Consider the following 21,469-nt stretch of genomic DNA (forward strand, 5'->3'; position numbering starts at 1 on the left):
TTGGTAAATAAATAACAACGTATTAGAAATAACTAAAAAAAAAATTAGCATTGAAATTCGTTTTAGATTCACGTTTTAGATTCGCATGAGTGGCAAGGGTATATATTAGTTAGAGTGGGTAAATTTATTCTAGACCAAGCGGTTATCAAAATCGTAGTCTACGACGAATTCTAAGAAGTTTTTCCGAAGAAACCATGGGTCTATAAAACAGGGAAGCGCAAAAAGAGAAATTGTATTTTGTGTGCATGTATGGGTTAAAAATAAAAAATCCGCAACAACATCAAGCAACAGAATGAAATATTTGTATTTTTACGCTCTATTGTTTGCAACTAAATGATTTATTTGTATTTTTTACGCTCTTGCTGTGTGTTTTGTTTACTTTCGGGTTGTGTACGTGTAAATTCACGAAAATGTTCGTAATCTCAACAATATGAACGCCTACCAATGGTCTAAAATCAAAATCGAGCTTCCCAATTTTCCTTTCGTATTTTATATTTTTGTTTAAATATGCTAACATTTTATTGAGCCTTTTAAGAAACTTGACTATGTTTGGGCTTATTCGCAATGAAAGAAAGGAAGAAAAGATGAATCTTTGCAAATGGAGAAGATTAACGATAAACTTCAACCGAGGATGGTTAAAAAATTTCATATCGTAGTTGTGTGAGAACTAAAACGAGCTTTTGGGTGACAGTGGGGGAAACTTCTAAATCGATAATCCGATTTTAATAAAATTTCCCAAGACTATAGAGAAGGTGTTGCTGAACTTATGTTTTTAATTTGGACTGTCAATACTAAGGTGCGGCGACACTCAAGACCAAAAATTGGGGTGTCTCGGGTATATTACAAATTAAAAATGATGCCAAATTTTTGTTCTCGATCCGATTTAAAATATTTGTATACTATATGTAGAATCTACTATAACTATATTTTATCTTTTATAGTTTACGAGATATTCACCATTGAAAATTAAAATTTTATGTTTTTTACCTACACGCAGAGAAAAACTATAATTGGACATGGTTACTGCAACCATTTAAATAGTGTTACAAGATTTTTAACAATATTATAGTCACAGTAACTATTTACATGATTGTGGTAACCATAATATGGTTAATTTATGATTCACATGATTGTATCAACCATATATATGGTTACAGTAAACAAATATATGTTTGTGGCAACCATATTTATGATGAATAATTTTATCATAATATGTTGTTCTCAGATTATGATAAGCCTTAAGCCGAGAGCAACATAATATGATAAGTCCTTCATAATAAGAATGGTTGTCACAAACATATATTTGTTTACTGTAAGCATATATATGGTTGATACTATCATTTTTCGCGATTTTTTTCGAAAAAAGTACTTATATTAACCTTAAGTTATACAGAAAATAAAAACAAAATAAATAATGCGTTTATATTAATCTCAACGGCAACATTTTGGGAAATACTATAGAAGAAAAACTGTCAATCTCATAGTGAAATAGCTGAGATAATCAGTCATTATGCTGTAGAATGACATTACAATAATCCAAAGAGCATCAAATTATGAAGCACAACGAATTACATTTCTTTTAATATCTTGCAAAAAACAACAGAAACAAAAATATACGAAATAATTTATTTCGTAAAATACTGTCTATGGAAAACACACATAAATATTTAAAATATACAAATATTATTACTTAGATTTGAGGGTAAAATATTTCGATTATGATTTTTTATAAAGTGAGAGGGAGTCAAATATTATTCTTGTTTTGTTTTACTTAAATTGAAAGATAATAAATAATATATAGATAGATGGATATAGATGTACAACTGTACACAGTAGATACATATGTATGTATTTAGAAATAAATGTTTGAGATAGAAAAAATCAGTACAAATAAATATCGACAGTATGACACAGTTGAGCAATGCATATTAAAACAATTGATTGCATTACATTTTCATACAATAGAAAATTAATAATTATTAGAAATTTATTTGTATTTGTACACAATGTTCATCTATCTTCTCTTAACATTGAAATGTTTGCAAACATTACACTGATTCGATTTGAAAATATAAATTTATTAATTTCTAGCAACAAATTCAATCATAAAGACATTTTTTAACAAATTGTATTGTATTGTTTTTTATTTATATTTCTTATTTTACTAAACACCCAAACTCATTAAAATTTCTTCCACTTCAAACTAAATGTTTAATCGGTAATGGTTTTCTAAAGTTTTTGAACTTTTATTTATAATACGTTTGGCTTGGTATTGTAATGAGCTGTTTTTGACAAGCTCAATATAGTTTTACACGTATTCAGCGGTATTCAGTGTTTGGTGCGTTTTAAATTTATTAATATACTGTGGCGGGAAAAACTATGACTCGGACTCACCCGACGTGACTTCGCACCCGAAACACTTATTATCTGTAGCCAGATGACGGCAGATGAGGTGGTGCTATGGCAAAGTTGTAGCAGTTATCTATAAGTACAGTGTGATAAACATGAATTTTCCAAATGTAAGCCGGCAATAGTTAATGATTGGCCTTGTGCTTTTATATAAAGGCAAAGACATAGAAGAAACAGGAACTGGAGACGCTTGAATTCAAATCGTTGGAAATCATCGGTAAACGCGTTTAAGTTGCAGAGAAGCATTATTGGTGGTCCATGCTTCAACACACAATCAATCCAAATTTTTGTAGTTGGTTGTTAAGACTTTGGAATACCTTATCGATAATGGTTTGAATATTCATTTGCATTTGGAATTTTTCCATTTCCGATGTCCAACAATTGTTTTGTGAATGTTTCGGCAGAAGGGTCTTGAAGGAAATGTACACGCATGTTGATAGCGTTCGGCTTATGTAGCTTCATTGCCAGTGAAATACATTTGAAGGAACTTCGCATCATCATTGTGAAGCGGGTGCAATGATCCAATTCTGTCATACATTTCTGTCAGAATCCGACCTTGTTTACGATATTTGTTGGCCCGAAGGACTGAAGGACGTCATGTGAAAGCAGTGCTTGGAAATCGGAGTGGAGCCGGAAATGTTACTTAGTAGCGGCTCAAAAATTGGTGGCAGAATAACTTTACCGTTCGACTAGCACATTCCCGTAGATGCCTTGGGGAACTTCAAAACTCTGCAATGTAAGCAAAGTTTGTTCATTGCACCAACCAATACATCCTTGTGATTCCTGTGTCATCATCCTTATTGTAATGAAATGCCGCCAAATTTAAATCGATTCTTTCTCTTGATCGATCCATTCGGGATCGATTGGCTTCCAGTCTTTCGATATGATTTTATGGCGTCTCTGCAGCTCTCGATGAAGATTACCTGTGAAGCATTTGCTGAAGCCGTGATTCCCGTTCTCTTTCCGTTTCTGCGGCTCTAGACGTAGATGTTCTTCCGCGATTTTCCTCAAGACGTGATTTGCGTTCTCTTTCAGTTTCCGCGTTCCGCAGCTGCTCTTCTTTCCCTGATCAGCCTGTTTTTCTTTGTGTCATTTTTGTAAATTTTCACTTAAAATATTTTGTAATCTTGCAAAAAATGCATAACAATATGAATCATACACTGAGCTCCGCTTTTGTATTGTTGTATTGTGCAGGCAGACCTTGGTATGAATAGGTTCTCGCATGCAATACAAAATTGAGATACTAGAGTTTTAAATAGTTAAACACTGACAAACTCAAAATTTTCTAAAGAAAAAACTGTTATACACAAATTTTCCTATAGAAAAAATTGATACCCACACATTTTTCTATAGAAAAAACTGTTAGACAAAAAGTTTTCTATAGAAAAAACAGTTTTAGAAAAATAATTTTATCGGAAATACTGCTATACACAAAATGTTTCATATTTTCAAAGTTGAAAGGTTGAAATCTTTCAATCAACCCATTTCACATTTTCAAAGTGATTACAAAAATACCAACGAAAACTTGCAACTGACTTGCAATTACTCAATAGCTAACTTTCCAATGACTACTACAAATCGTCTGCTTACTTAGATTTACTTGTATGAAGACATATACATATAACTGCGTTTTCTTCATGAGGACATTCTGTTTTTACTAATAAGGGCTTTTTGGCGAAAAAGTTTGAAAATATCTCAGAAAAATTGATTGGATATTTTTGGTGTATCAAAAATTCAATATTATTTATGATGTATTCAGTTTTAATTTCCATAGAACTTCTGGCCTACAGTCAATCAATATCAAATGATAATTATGCAACTCTATGTATTTTACGCCTTTTTGAATTCAAAATCATTCAGTATTACTCGGAACAAAAGCTTTGTATTTGAACCCAATTCCTCATATGATATCAATTGAATTCTCGAAATTTCCTACGCAAAATATGCATAGTTTTGTTATGCCTTTTCGCATTCAAATCAAGTTTTCCTAGATATTGAATAGTGTCGTTATGAAATACGAGTGTTAATTTTCCAAAGAAGTGAAATGCTTGATGCAAGACTAACAATACAAACTAGACCGAACGACCGGCCGACCACCTTATCCACATACATACATACAGTGCCGGACTTAAATATTCACACAGCATACATATTTATCTTTAATCTTCCATATTTTTTAAACGAAGGCCACAACTTTCGTACGGGTTTCAAAAAAATATTTATTTACGTATAACTTATTGAAATATATGGAAAAACTAAACATAAGTTGGCACATTTCAGAAAAAAAATTTAACTAATGTTTCGAAGTTCGATTTTAAGGAGACAAAAATATTAACACAGTTTCTAATTTTTAATAGGAAAATAGTTTTTTTAATAGTTTAATATTTTGTGGAGTAGCCTATCTTTTTAATGACATCTTTTAATCGTCTTGGCATTGAATCGATAAATTTTTGGTGACGTCAGCTGAATATTTAAGTCCGGCACTGTATCTAAATATGAAGTTGTAAAACTATTCGTTGAAATGTTTTTGATGTCCTTTTGATGAAACATATTGAAGAATAATCCGCAGAAACTTACCTTTGTGTTCGGTGTTGTTGTTGTGCTTTTAGCATTTGAGAGGCGTCCTCGTTAAATTGATCATCTTCGATGGGTTCACCATCAATTCCAGTTAAACGACGATAGATTTCATGTGGCACATCGTCTGCTGTTGCAGCAACGCCACCACCAACACCACCAGTAGCAGCAGCATTCGTGGAGGCTGCTTTGTCATTGTTGTTTTTGTGGTTGACGGGATTTACTTGAAAACGATTTGGTGGTCTATCGACCGACCCCATCTCAAATGAAGAAAAATCTGACATAACGATGTTTTACTTCTGTTTCTCTAATTCCTAGTCGAGGGGATTGAATAAAAAGTAGTCTGTCTGATCTGTTACTTTTGTTTGGTTTGGTTGTTTGTAAAATTGTGTTCAATTTAGTTCAACAAAGGTTGATGTAGCCGCTGACTTTTTCTGGCTCCCTTGAGACATTCAAACGAAAATGTAAAGAAATATAAAAAGTTGAAAATCTTTTGTTGACGACAAAAACAAAGTTTTTTTTTTTTTTTTGCTCTGTGGCCTGGTGATATTTTTTCGTTATGATGAAGATGATGTTGACAGTGTTTTGTCAACAATGTCAGTTCGTCACACACAAGTATGCCAGCAACCAGCAATATGTTTGTTGTGAAGTTGCGAGATTCCTTCGCTTTGTTGTTGTTGTTGTATGTATCTAAGTATCTAAGTATTATTGTATAGTTTAATTGATACTTATTATTGTAAATGGCTTCTGAGAGATTTTGTTTTTGTCTTTTAGTTTTTCATCCAGTGTGAAGAAAGAAAAAAAGAAGAAGGTTCTTTCTTGGTTTAAAAAATAATGGGAAATGATACTAAAATAAATAAGCTGTCAATGTTATTGTTGTCAATATTATTACATATATTTTGTGACAGCATTGATTTTTGTTTGTTTTCATTCTGTCTTCCGCACTTTTTGTTTAGTTTAAGGTTTTTGTTTTTTTACACAAACGTAAATAAACGTTAATGCTTATGAACACATGTTATGTATTGTTGTTATTGTTATTATTGTAAATTGTTATTGTTTTTAATATTGACGTTTGGTTGAGTGGGTGGTTGGTTGGTTGGTTTGGCTGGTTTATTTACTGACCTCTAGAAAGGTGACATTTTTAAATAAACAATTTTCATTTATTCTTGTGTATTCAACCTGCAAAGAGAAGAAGGAAAAAATGTTTATTTTAAATTAAACGTTTCATTAAAAATTAAATTAATTGTTATTATTTTGTATACATACATACATACTTACATATGCAAACACTTTCTAACATTTAATATTTACATACATATGTAAACAGTATAATTTAAGTTCTTTGGTTAATGTGTGTTTGCTTTCAAAATATTAATTTTATTTTTGCACAATATTTACATTTCTAATGTTGCTATTAACTGAATTCAAGGGTTGGGGGTGTTTTAAGACTTTTTACCTATTTTTTCCTCATGACATTTGTCATAATTTTTTACCCTGAAGCAAAATAATGCATAAAATAATAAAAACATAAAAAAAGAACCGATGCACTGTGGGGTCAATAGCTAAATAAATGGTAATAAATAAAGGGCGGAAAAACTAGTTTTTTATACCCACCATCAAAAAAGATGAGGGATATTTGATTTTGTAAAATATTGAAATATTCATCACTGACACACAAAAGTATATACAAGGACTGACATCGAAAAAAATCTTAATATACGTACATATACATATGTTAATAAAAATGAAACCACTAAACCTACAGTTTAGATTTTTTTAATTTGATTTAAATTATTATTACAATTTACAAAAAATATTAATTTTATAGTTCTAATCAATAGTAATGAATTTATACCTTTTCCTGAAACCCTTCCATTAAGGTTTTTATAGTGATTTCTGTCACTTTTTTTGGAACAGGTTGTCCATCACCGTTTGATATCTTTTTTTGGACACCATTTTTGTGCTCTTCAATTCTCTTTTAACAAGATCCCAATATCTCTCCACTGGCCTTAGCTCCAGGCAGTTTGGAAGATTTGCCTCTCCTGGTACAAATACCACATTATTGTTCTTGTACAAATCAAGATCTTGCTTACCATAGTGAAAGGATGCCAAATCAGGCCAAACATAAGTGGGCACATTAAGAAGTCTCATTAGTGGAAGCATCCTTTTTTTGCTAACATTCCTTGATGTAAATTTCGGTATTTTTAGGGTATTCAATCGATTAACCGTTAATCGGTTAACCGATTAATTTTGGACGGTTAAATGTTCGAATAATTTGAAATTGCCGATTTTCAAATAACAAATAAACCGATTAATTTGTGTCGATTAACCGATTAACCGAAATTCCTTTTTTTTGCACTTTAAAAACAATTTTTTTGTATTTATTTTTCCGTTTCAATTCAAATACAAATTAAAATTAGATACTTTTGAACATCCAATAAACATGATTAGTGAGTATGTATAACAACTGACATATTTAATTTACATGTATTTGAAACTTTGTTTGTATTTACATGTATAGACGAAACTTTTTTTTGAAATGAGTCTTTTATTATAACTAAACGTAACTATTAAATTAATCAAAATCTAAAACAATCCAAAAGGAATATTCTTTATCGTGCTTTTGATTTCTCCAACATACCCAATCAGCGAGAGAGTTTTATTTCAAGAAAAGTTTTATTAAATCTAAAGAAAAAATCGTTTAAACTACATATTTTTTATAAAAGATTATTTCAGAAGATCTCACTAAAACCCTAAAAAACTCACACATCGCTCATTTGCTGCAACAACGTCATAATTTAAAATAAAATCGTTTCGAGAAAAACATCTTTGAATATTTTATGACATTTTACTATTTCTTAAATAAATTTTCAACAAATCATGCGATTTCAGATAAATATATAAATAGTAGGTGTTAATATCTTTCTAATCTGTATTTAACCCAAATTTTTATTTATCAAATATACGAGAAAACATGAATTTTAATTTTGATGTGACAACAAAAAAAAATAATTGATTTGATTGATAATTGATATATGAAAGATTATAGAACAGCGCATATTTTGTATTACTCAGTTCATAAAACACGGATTTAGAGTTATGACGTTGTTGCAGCAAATAGGCGATATGTTTACAAAAATGATCTCAAATACATTATTTGCCGTTTTTTATGTTTTTGTACACAAAATTCGTTGTTGTATTTTCAATTTAAAATGAAAATAGAAATTATTCGGTTAATCGAATAATTTTAAATTAACCGATTATGAACCGAATAAATCTAAACCTCGATTAATTATTTGCTCGATTAACCGATTAAACCAGAAACCCGATTAATTGAATACCCTAGTATTTATAGAGCCCTTTGTAACAAATGTTTGGCTTCTTTGCCATGCCAAGAACGTTCTGGCAAAATTTTCTGCTTTTGGATCCTAAACTTTTCTACAACATTCCCTCGAGCATCAGCAACATTGACCCGGAAGCTGCGAAAAATTGTCCATACGTACGTTTCGTCATCCTTTATGCAGCAGGTATAATTTTTGTATAAAATTTTACTTCAATTTACGTGCTCTGGCTTTGGCCTCTAAATTTTTAGCAGAGTACATGTCATGAACTCTTTCAGCATTATATGTTTTTAAACCTGTCCTGCTTTCCTACCGGATGTGTTAGGAGCTCTTTTGAAAATGCTTTCTATTTATTTCTCGATATCAGTCCTTATTGTGGGTCCTCCTAGGATTGTAAGACAATCTAGCCATGTCCGTCCGTCTGTCTGCTGAAAAAAAGGGCACAAACGAAATAAACTAGAGCTGGCTGAAAGTTTCCAGAAATATTTTCTGTTGAAGAGAAAAAACATGGTTCGACATGTTTACGACAACTATACTGAGTTCTTTGTAACAATATATTGTTGTCGTACACATATGTATGTATAGTTGTTATTTTCATTTAATTTCCACAATAGTTTAGTTACTGTAAACATTTGTATTTAATTTATGTACTAAATTCGAATCCCTATTAAATTAAAAGTAAATTTAAACATCAAATTTAAATTTTTTAAAGTGTATGTCCTTCAAAAGCCTCCTCTATTTAGTTTCTATTTAAACAATGTTAGTATGAATTAGCGCATTCATATACATAATTTCTAAAAATGATTCTGGTCACAACTTTGCTTGAAAATATTTTGCTTTTAATCCCTAAAAACATTTATAATCCTTTATCCTATTTTTCATTATGTTTTACAAAAAAAAATATTGATGAAGTTATAAACATAAATTTCAAACAAGTTTATCACAAAGTTTATTTTTCAATTATTTTTCTATATTTAGGAACAAAATAGAAACGCAATTGATTGAAAGGGATTATTTAATTTACACTTAATGAAAAAAGTAAGCGTACAAAATTGCGAAAATTCAAAATATGAACTTATGAAAATATTTTTAACAAAATGATCACAATATTTAGATATAGAAAATTATCGTTGCCGTTATCTCTTAACCGTTTCCAACAGGTAAACAGCCTTGATAAAAACCTTGTCATTTTCAAACTTCTGAACACCACTATTCACCAAGAATATTAATATTTAATAAGTTTCAAAATGTCAAAAATATGTATATTTTTATTAAGAATGGCTACCGATTCGAAACGGTTAAAAGATAAGAATATTTGTTGGCCATTTCGGTAACTTTATTTGCAGCAATTCCGGTAGATCAGTGTTAACGACAGCCAACCTTGCTTTTTATACATTTGGTCAAATATAAAATACCAGGTTGTTAATATTACTCTTTTAGTATGTTCGTCTGTTTTGCAATCATCATCATCATCATAATATTAATAGGCAAGTCGATTTCTTTAGACCCCTTTTACGCTCACATTATACATTCAATTTGGGCAAGAAATCCCATTTTAAAGGGATTTATTCACAGAAGTGCAGAATATATATTTTATTGAAATCGGTTCAGTTTTTTTAGGAGTTATAACCGTTTAGAGATGTTACTAACACATATGCAAAAACGTGTACATGTGAACCTTAAGCTAAAATGCAAAAAAAGCAATGCGTGTTTGTCCAATTTGTTGTTGTAAATAAATAAGAGAAACAATTAAACAGTATTGAATTCGCTCTGTTTTAAGTGAGAGTTGTTATAGAAAACAAAGAAGAAGACTTTAGTAATTCAAAGTCAATTAAAAAACTATATTTTGAAAGTGTTTTTTGTTTTTTTTTTTGTTTTCTAACTCCCATATGCATAAACAATTTATTTTTAAATTTATCAAAGGTTTATAAAACAAAATTTCCATTCAAAATTTGTTTTATAAACCTTTGACAAATTTAAAATCTGTTTATGAATATGGGGGTAAATACTTCATATGAATCAATTTCTTATCACGGCATGAAGTTTAATAAAAAATGGGACGGGTTGGAACAAATGGTGAGTCACCTCCCATACAAATTAAATAGTTATTTATAAATATTTTGTGTACTATAATTGCAAGATTCTTCAAACTTAGTCTAAATGGCTCTGTTATAATTTTGCATAGTTTCGCTGAAATTGTTCGGGATTGGAATAGTGGGCGTGGCACACCCAATACAAAGTAAATAATTAATTTAGAATATCTGTAGAACTATAATTGTAAAAGTGTTTAAACTTTTTACGAATTGATTTCTTATTACTGTGCGGAGTTTATCTGAATATAGACGGAATTAGATTAGAGGGCATAGCACCTCCCATACAGAGTAAATATTCATTTCGAATATCTGTGAAACCAAAATGGGAGGGGTCGGAAAAGGAGGTGAGTCACCTTCAATACAAAGTAATAATTGCAAGGTTATTCAAACTTTATCCGCATAGCTCTCTTACCATTTTACAGAGATTGTCTGAAAATGGTCGGGATTGCAGTAGTTGTCGTGGCACAATGTAAATAATTAATTTTGAATATCTCGAGATCTATAATTCTAAAAATATTTAAACTCTGGATCAATCAATTTATTACCATTCTACGGAGGTTAGCTAAAAACGAATTTATTCCTGATCCCTGTACGAAGTTTAGCTAAGCGTGATCGGCGTAGTAGGAATGACCCCTCCCTTATAAAGGAAAGTTAAAGTAAAGCTTGATATGAGTTATTTTTTTACAAAAAAGATTTAAAAATGGGTGGGATCAGAACAGTGGAGTGGTATCTCCCATACCAAATTAGTTAGTTATATTTTGCATGTGTTATGTTCGTACCATTGTACGTAGTTAGTTTGTATCAGAAATCATTCATATTTTTTTAATTTTACTTGGGTAGGGGTAGCGAAGTGCACTTAAACATTTTTATATGTAGAAGCGAAATAGTAACAAAAACCAAAAAAAACACTATAGTATACATACTTTTCGCACCGTGCGTACATTCTATACAATTTTTACCAACATCTCACACTTTTGGCGCCTACACATTGACCCAAAAGTTTTAACTTGTAAAGCACGTCTGGCAATATTTATATTTTCATTATACAAACATTCATTCATACATCAGTAACCCAGCAAAAACTTGGTAATGACTAGCAATTGCTTTCCAATAACTACTAAATACAATGTATATGCATTACTTAGAAGTAGTCTTATAATGTCATAGTTGTTATCTGTTTAATAACTACTTATTTACATGATGACATTTTGATTTTGCTGCTAAAGATTTCTGTGAGTTCTAACTATCAATGACTAAAGACATTACTTGTAAATAGCTATTTTGATGTCAAAGTAAGTGAGTGTACTTGCCACCAATGAAATCACCGTGTTAAAATAATAAGTTAAAGAGCTATTGTGTTCAATATGCAATGCTAGAAATTTAAGATTTTATCTCGTTACTTAGTAATAGACGTCTTTGCTGGGAAACTACGTATAAAAGTATTTTCAGCTTCTTGCTAAGCATGTGTTTAAAAGAAAGAGCAAAATCGATTTATTATTATAAAAAGTTGTATTTTTTAAATATATCGCTCATTTGCTGTAACAACGTCATAATTCAAAATCCGGGTGTTTTGAATTGAGTAATACAAAATATGCGCCGTTCTTTAGCCTTTTTTCTATGAGAGTGTTTTTTTGTTGTAAACGTCAAAATTAAAATTCATGTTTTCTCGAATATTTGATAAGTAAAAATTTGGGTTATATACAAATTAGAAAGATATTAATATCTACTATTTAAATCAGGTTTTATTTCGGAAATCGCATGATCTGTTGAAAATTTATTTAAGTAATAGTAAAATATCGTAAAACATTCAAAGCCGTTTTTCACGAAATGACTTTTTTTGAATTATGACGTTGTTGCAGCATATTAGCGATATATACATAACATAACTATATATAACCATATAAACCACAATGAGAAAGATTTTAACAAGAGTGATTTTTAAATCGATTGTTAAAGTAAGGAAGGAACTAATTGCCTTCGACTTTTGTTTTTGGTTTAAAGAATGTTTAATTAAGTTTATACTTAGCATTAAAAAATCAAGGTTTATACGCTAGTTTTGTAAAACTTAATTGCAATTTAAAGATAGTTTAAACTGGAAATCAGTAACGCTTAAAATAATATAACAATATCACATATTTTAGCTGGAATTTTCTAAGAAACCTAGTGGTTTTATTCAACTAAACAATTATACATATTTTTGGCAGAAACATCATATTTAACGACAAGATATTAGGGAAATATTTCTTTTTCAAAATTTTTTTAAATTACACTGTGCGCGAATAAATGATTAAAATCTGTTTACAACTTTTAATTTTATTCACAAAAGATAAAATATACATATAACTCGTAGTAATTAGCTACATCATGCAGTGTTCATCTATGTTTAGTACATACTGCAATAGTCGGCAATGCAGTGTCGTTTTTACAAAACGGCAAGATTCTGTAAATTTTCTGTTTGTTGTTGATTTTGAATCCATAATTTTGACTAGTGGAAAAGATAAGTTATATATATTATATATCAAAATATAGGAAATTAGGTCTTCTTTTCAAAAAATGTATACAATTTTTAAGATTTATAGATGACTTGTTTTAGGGGAAAAAATTTTAAAATGTTATTTGGGGATATTTGCTTTATCTTTTGTTTATAAAATCAAAAGTTGTGGACAGATTTTAATCATTTAGAGAAAATTTATTTTCTGTACACTTGGAATTTTTTCATGCCGTTTTAAAAAACAAAAATTTAGAAATTTTGCTAAAAAATAATATTTTGTATGCCAAAAAAAATTTTGTATTTCTAAAACATTTATTCATTTTATTGCGTAATTTCGGTTTTTTATTTTATTCAATAAACTAAACCGTTTTTGAGTTACGTGATAGCGGTATATCTTGAAAATACGAGCTAACCTAAACAAACGATTAGCGTACCCGAATTAGTTTGACCCACCGGGTGCCCCACTTGACAGCCTTTTCAACTAGCACAGTGTTATTAGTGAAAACAATTTATGACAAAAGCTAAATAGTTTTTAACCCATTTTAGGTCTGACTTACTATGTCCTTATATACGTCGTTGCAAAGGTCTTTGAAATATCTACCATTTCAATATTAATGACTTAGTAATCCAAAAATATGTAAAAAATCGATGTTGTCCTGGTTTTTTTCTTATATCTCGGCTCATTTGTAAGCCGATTTTCTCGATTTTAAGTAGCAACCGAACCGGTCTATATCGGATATATTGATATATGAACCATACATGTATGTAATTTGAGGGCTACGGAAAGTTGATTTCAACATACAGACGGGCATGTCTATATCGTCTCCGCTATATATAACGGTCCAGAATATATATACTTTGTGGAGTCGCAAATGAAAAATGTAGAAATTGCCCTTGTCACTCGTGTCTGTCCGTCTGTATGTTGAAATCCACAAATGGCTGAGACATAAGGAAAAAAGAAGGACAACCTCGAATTTTTACCTATTTTTTATATTTTATTTTTATATATATCTAGATTACTAAGTCATTAATATTAAGGTTTTTCATACCTAATTTTTCATCCTTAAACTGTGATATATTTTATAGATTTTATCGTCCCCTTAATAAAACAATAGTGTATAATTTTTTTGCCATTTCGAAATAATTGAGTTTAAAATTTTTGTGTTAGAAGACATCTAGAACAAAAGTAATATTTCAATTGATCTTTTGACCCAGATTCGGCACAGCCGAATATAGCTCTCTTACTTTTTATTTGTCATATTTTTCAATGCCTGATTTAAAGGTGGCTAGTTCAAACTTAGTTTAAAGTAAAAAACGTACGTTTAAGAACAAAAAAGGAGCCTCTCTTCAGCAAATATTTATCTAAATCTTGTTATACCCTTCACCATGAGTGGCAAGGGTATATATATGTTTGTCATTCCGTTTGTAATTTCCACATTTTTCATTTGCGACCCCATAAAGTATATATATTCTGGATTGTTATAGATAGCGGAATCGATATAGCCATGTCCGTCTGTCCGTCTATGTGTTGAAATCAACTTTCCGAAGCCCCCAAATAACTTACAAACGATTCATACATCAAATCGAGAAAATCGATCCACAAATGGCTGAGATATAAGAGAAAATACTAGGACAACCTCGATTTTTGACCTATTTTTGACCTATATCTGGATTACTAAGTCATTAATATAGACAATATGGATATCTAATGATAGATATTTCATTGCAACGACGTATATAAGACAATAGTAAGTTGGACATACAATGGGTCAAAATCGGAAAAAATATTTTTTAACCCGAATTTTTTTTTCATAAAAATTTTTTTTTTTCATAAATTCTTTTTCAAAAAAAATTAATTAAAGAAATTTAAAAAAAATTTGGAAAAAAACTTTTTTAAAAAAAAATTAAAATAATTTGAAAAAAAAAATTTAAAAAAAAATTTGATTTTGTTTAAATAAAAATATTTAAAAAAAAAATATATTTTTAAGTATAATTTGGTGAAGGGTATATAATATTCGGCACAGCCGAATATAGCTCTCTTACTTGTTTTAGTTAAATTAAATCACTAGGGAGAGTTTTCAATATTTAGCCCTATAACGTCAAACTTTGATTTTGATTTTTTTCATATTTTTTTATATTTGCTTTTATTTGACGTTACAAGAATTGTATAATTGAGAATTTATTTTCTACTGGGTGTAGCTTATGTTGTTGTATCATGTTTAAATTAATATTTGTTCAATAGAAACAGAAGTATAGATTTAGGGGTCACGTTTTTTTTTTTTTTGATTATATTATAATTCCAAACTTAAAAAACATTTTACATTTTTACCAAAATATATTTCAACACCTTTTTGCTTTATCCCACTTCCGTTGGGCTCTTTCGGACGTCAAGTAGAATACAAATTTTGTAATCATTCTTGTCAATCGTGCACCTTTAATTAAAACGATTTTTTTAATTTATTGTAATTTTTTGTGGCTTAAATACGAGTAGAAACAGTCATAAATTCTATAAATTTGTATTTCCTTTTTTTGCTTTTGTTGTTTGTGTTGTTTGAGCGGAAATAAATATTATTATGCAGATGTTCTAAACAAAACAAAAAATTACAACAATAAAAACTTAAAAATTTTACATCAATCTTGGACGTTTTTATGTGTAACTAAATAAAATGTAGGTTAGCCATAATTATTATAATACAACGCTAAAACTTTTAACGGCTCAAAGAATATTTGGATTTTTAAGATTTAGAGTGAAATATTTTCTACAATTGGAAATGGTGTAGGTGTTTTTATTATTAAAGCTCTTTGAAATACATATTTCTCGTATTTCAAATAATAAGTTTTATTTTATTAAATGGAAAAAATTCTGGTTTTTTCTGATGTGGTGAAAACTGACCACAAACATACATAAATACATACACACATACATACATATGTATGTATGTAGAAAGTATTTTCATTGATTGAACCAGTTGAACAACCACTCATATAAGAAATTAATAAGTCAAAGTGAATACGTTCAGTGAATGCATTTCCATGAATGAGCTCTTTCATAGCAATAAAGAATAAGAATAATATAATGATAGAAGGATATTTTAACTTGAATTTCGTATTTACAAAATACAAACTAAATCAAGCCATTGCAAATATATAGACAAAATGTAGAAACAAAAGAAATATGCAACACTTAAGCGAGATATATTAAAAATCCTTACCTTTGTTCACTAGTTTTTCAGATTTTATATCAATTTTTCATTGAAAACATTATTATACGAATTTTCGCAACTCTGATTACACGGTGCTACGATGGGAAAAAAACTTGGAAAACGACGAACGATAAAAATTTAGTTCTTAACAAGACATGGTTTTAATTTTTCAAATCTGATGAAAACTGTAAAAGTTATTCAACTTTTCATTAGTACCTTTTTTAGTATTTTCTCACCCAGCCAATATGAATAAAAAACAAGTAAGAGTGCTATATTCGGCTGTGCCGAATATATTACAAACGGAATGACAAACTTATATATACCTTTCTCACGAAGGTGAAGGGTATAAAAACAAAAAACTATACAAAAAAGAATATTTGTAAAATTTTTAATTTACAAGGTAAATTTTTTTGAACTTTTTTCGAAAAAGTTTAATAACTTTTGCAAATATAAACCGATTTTAATAAGTAATGTCACGTTTTTTTTCTATATGAAATTGTCTTTAAAACACTGTGCAAAAAAATTTGGTTTTCATAGAAAAATTTTTAAATAACTATTGTTGAATTTGAAAAATTACGAACAAAATAAAAAAAAAAATTAAACTTTTTATAAAAACTTAAACAATTTATTGGAATATACATATTATGCCTACATTAAAGGAAAGCTTAATTTTGTCTCTTCATAATTGTTTAAAATTTTGAAATCGGTCTAAAAATGTGTGAGTTACAGATACTAAAGTACTACGATCTACCCTAAAACAGTTTTTTCAAAATAACTGAAAATTTTGAGGGTGTTTCAAAATCTTTGAAAACGGTTTTAGTATGTCCTCACCTAGGCCTATAACCCCCAATTAGGTCGCTTTTCAAATTCTGACAAAAAGTGTAATTTTGTAGCAGAGTGTTATCAATACAACATATATTGAAAACATCAGTTAAACGAGGATCTAGTGTTTTACTAGTTTGGCACAAGTTTAACTAAACATTCGGTGGGTGAAAGAGAAATTTCAAACAAAAGCAATGAAAAATAATGTTTTCGTTGCAATTGTATGCTAATAAGGTACTTTTTAGCATTAAATAGTCTGTCCTTGATTTAAAAATTTTTCATTTATTTGTTTGTTTGTTTTTTTTGTAGTCTTATTAAGAATGTACATCAATGCATTGCAATGAAAAATTTTATTAAACAACAAAAGGAAAACTTAATTCATAAATTTTAAATAATTTGAAGGATAGTACAAATTATATGGTAATAAACAAAATAAAAAGTAATCAAAATAATAAATTATTTAATTAAAATACAATAAGCTATAAAAAATATCATTTAATTTTAATATAAAATATGAATCATTATTTGTATAGATTTTATTTACAGCTGCCTTAAGCAATTCCCCGAGCAACTGTTTCTCGTTTTTAATCTGTTTATTTTTATTGTATTTTTCATATTAAAAAGTATTTGTTTATATTTGTTTTGCCCTTTTTTAAGCAACCCATGTTTATATGGGTTAATCTAAAAATTTGTTTTATTAAATATTAAATTATTATAGAAACAAAGTCAGTTGATAAAATAGAGGATCCGATAGAACTTGAAATTGTTGCTGTTCTTGGCGAAGCACATTCTGGCTACTTCTTCATTTATCAGCATAAATCTACCACACTTTTGGACACCTTTTTTGTGCTCTTCAATTCTCTTTTAACAAGATCCCAATATCTCTCCACTGGCCTTAGCTCCAGGCAGTTTGGAGGAATTGCCTCTCTTGGTACAAATACCACATTATTGTTCTTGTACCACACAAGACCTTGCTTACCATAGTGACAAATGCCAAATGAGGCCAAAAATAAGTGGACACATTAAGAAGTCTTATGAATGGAAGCATCCTTTTCTTGCAAACATTCCTTGATGTAAATTTCGGTAGTTATAGAGCCCTTTGTAACAAATGTTTGGCTTCTTTTCAATTTCCGTGCTCTGTCTTTGGCCTCACGATACTGTTTAATAACATTGGAATCAGTTTTACGGCAGAACTTTGATTGTTTGGCCAACTTTTTGTAGAACCAGGTTGGGTTCTGTTGAAAATATTTAATAATTTTAGAACGCACTTTTTTATCGTCACTCAATTTAATCAGATTAACAACAAATGAACATAATAACTGACATACTTTTCAAAGGTAAAAAGTTTTAAGGAAAAATGTGTGTTAAGGTTTTTTCAATCTCACTCCTTATATAAAATGACATTAGCAAATAGTTGTATTTTTAGTAATAAATTCAGAGTAATGTAAAAGTACACAGATTTTTTTGAATTCGCCCATATACACAGAAAATGCAAATTTCATTCATAATAAAAAAAATAATAAAGAAAATGTTTCTTTTCCTTATTTTCTTTTTATCATTCAACTGGCTGACTGTCATTTGTTCTCCACTTAATTTCATTCATCCATTTATTATTTGTTCGTTCATTCGTTCGTTCACACTTTTCAGTCACTCACTCATTCATACACACCAATACACACACACACAAACGTTTACACAAATACAAACAAAGGCATACAATTGCAAAAATATTTCATTCAATAAAATTGCCTTTACGTAGTTGTCATACATTTTTATTAAATGTTTTAAAACACTCAAATTCCAGAATTGGGAATTGGGATTTCTTGAACAAATTCTTTAACATTTCTTCTAATAATTAGATTTTTATAATTTTAATATGTAAAATTGTGTAAAAAAAATTAATTCAAAAAAGGCTAAGGCACTCACTACCTGTCATTTATACTGTTTCTATGTCAATACATACATATGGGTAAAATCGAAAAAAAATAATACCGTTTAATATCTAATTGATGGACAATATTTTTAAAGTATTTTTTTACATATTTCGTTGCGTTGATGATTACTTTCAAACATAATTAAACAAATTGACAGTTATTTCTGCAAATGTGCGACTCCACTACATCCTGTGCTATCAATATTTCAAGGATATTTGCAATTGTTTAAACACCGTGACTAATCTGAGTCTTAAATCAATATGCAAACAAATTTTGTAAAATCCGTGCCAATGATTACAGCTAAACTACTGAACGAATAAAAATCTCATATTTTAAAGTATCTCGTGGAGATCTACCTACAGACTTTTTGTCGGAAATGCGTTTCTGAAAAGCATACAGGTGCGGTTCCAGGGGATGAAAAAAGAAAATGTGAAAAAAAAATTCGATTTAAAAAATATTTTTCCCGATTTTAAACCCATTGGGCCTACAATGGGTTTAAAATCGGGAAAATTACTATGGCCTTATATACGTCGTTACAAAGGACTTTGAAATATCTATCAATAGAATCCATATTGTCTATATTAATGACTTAGTAATCCCGATATAGGCAAAAAATCGAGGTTGTCCTGATTTTTTCCCTATATCTGAGCTATTTGTCGAGGCCGATTTTTTTAGCAACCGAAACGGGTCTATAGGGGATATATTGAATCAAGTATGTAAGTTATTTGTGGGCTATGGAAAGTTGATTTGAACATACAGACGGACATAGATATATTGACTTCGCTATCTACAACGATCCAGAATATATATACATTGTGGGGTCGCAAATGAAAATCGTAAAATTACAAACGGAATGACCCTTGCCACCAAGAAGGGTAAAAAGGAAAAAAGAAGAATGTCCAAATATTTTTTTTGTATAAATATATCCTCTTATCTATCTATCTATCTATATCTATCTATCTATACAAAAATGAAATGGTCCATGTATGTAATGTCATCACGTGATAACGGCTGGAGCGATTTGGCTGATTTTTTTTATTCGATTCGAAATTTTCAGGAGATGGGTTTGTAAAGAAAAAAAAATTAAAAAATTACGGCTAAAACCGGCTTTTTTGAGTCCAGTCAACTGTAATAAAAAAGACCCTAAAGTATGCAGTACAAATTTAGATATTTTATTTGCAAATAAATAAGAGCAGGCTGTTGTGAGTGGGTTGGTGAAACTTGAAGAACTGACATTAGTAAATGCTACCGGGCGAAGCCGGGGCGGTCAACTAGTTTCCAATAAATTTGAAAATAGCATGTAAAACGGTTTTTCATTCCGCCTAGTCGTGAAAAATAATCAAAGTCAAAATATTGAAATGTTTTTGAAAAATGGCGGTATATTTAAAAAAACGAGTCGATTTTAACTAACAAACTAACCAGGACTATAACCGATATATTAAGTTATCAATCATGTTTGCAAGTTATTTGAGGGCAGACATACGGACATGGGGCAATTACTTAGTACTTCACATTATCCAAGTCTGCAAAAATTGTTGTGAGAAAATAAAAGACGAAAGAACAAGAAAAAACGTCACATTAGACCGCTTGTGACGTTAGTTGGTTTTCATTCAACCAAAATGTGTTTGTATACCCACACATAAACACACACACTCCGTATTCCTTTTCATTCATTCATCCTTTTCCTAGGAATTTCCTTAGCAAATACTAGAAAAATATAAAATGGTTATGTGAAATGTAATATACATACATATCGTCACCTTAATATAGAAAGGCCCTAACTCGTCGTTAAGTCGAGATTTTTTGACTAGATGTGATATATGAGCGGCCATTTATCGAAGTCAACTAAAATCTGAGAGCTAATTACCGCAGTCGAACACGATCAAATACTTTTTCGATTACGAGTGCGAGAATTTGATACCCTTGGCTTACAAAAAAACACGTTTTAGGGCCTTTCTATATTAAGGTAACGATATGTACATACGTATGTACGTGAATATTCTTTCAACAAGTAATATATGTATTTGCAACAAGCTGTGCTACATTGAAAGAACAGAACTTTAAAGTATTCATTTCCACAAATGAATATGAATATGACTATGAAATTGCAAATATTTTTAATAAATGTGTTTAATGCAATTCCAAATAATGGACAATACAGCGCCTGGATACCTTTGCAAATACCGGAAAACCCAAAGCAATGAATTAATTCCTTACAATCCCTATTTTGTGTTTATTTTTTTATTTCATTCTTTATTTTTCACATTACTAGGAAATTGTTTAAGGCTTGTAAATTTGAAATTTGCTCTACTCTATTTCACAAAAATAAAAAAAGTTTCAATTATTAAAAAAAAAAAAAAGATCTCTACATTTTCTTCAATAAGAAAATCATGTGTAAGGCACGTACTTCACTGAAATATAAAAAAAAAATATCATTTTAATTTAATACAGGTGAGATAGAATTTCATTTATTTTGTTCAACATATTTCAAATATGATTGAACTAATAATAAACACCGAATAATAACTGATATTTTGTATAATATTTTTTTTTTATTACAATCCTGTTTTTTAGCATTTGAGCACATTTAGGGCATGAGTCC

General features: G+C 29.5%; 1 protein-coding gene across 1 annotated transcript in view; it reads right to left on the reverse strand.

The window, feature by feature from the left end:
- Nucleotides 1-21,469, reverse strand: part of Ncc69 (sodium chloride cotransporter 69) — a 153,994-nt gene that overhangs the window by 81,113 nt on the left and 51,412 nt on the right. The window contains exon 2 of the mRNA XM_065503348.1: nucleotides 4,987-5,830. Coding sequence (XP_065359420.1) covers nucleotides 4,987-5,267 — 281 coding nt within the window. The 5' untranslated portion in view covers nucleotides 5,268-5,830. The remainder of the gene's footprint in view (nucleotides 1-4,986; nucleotides 5,831-21,469) is intronic.

The sequence above is a fragment of the Calliphora vicina genome, chromosome 3, assembly GCF_958450345.1.
Source record: "Calliphora vicina chromosome 3, idCalVici1.1, whole genome shotgun sequence".
Lineage (NCBI taxonomy): Eukaryota > Metazoa > Arthropoda > Insecta > Diptera > Calliphoridae > Calliphora > Calliphora vicina.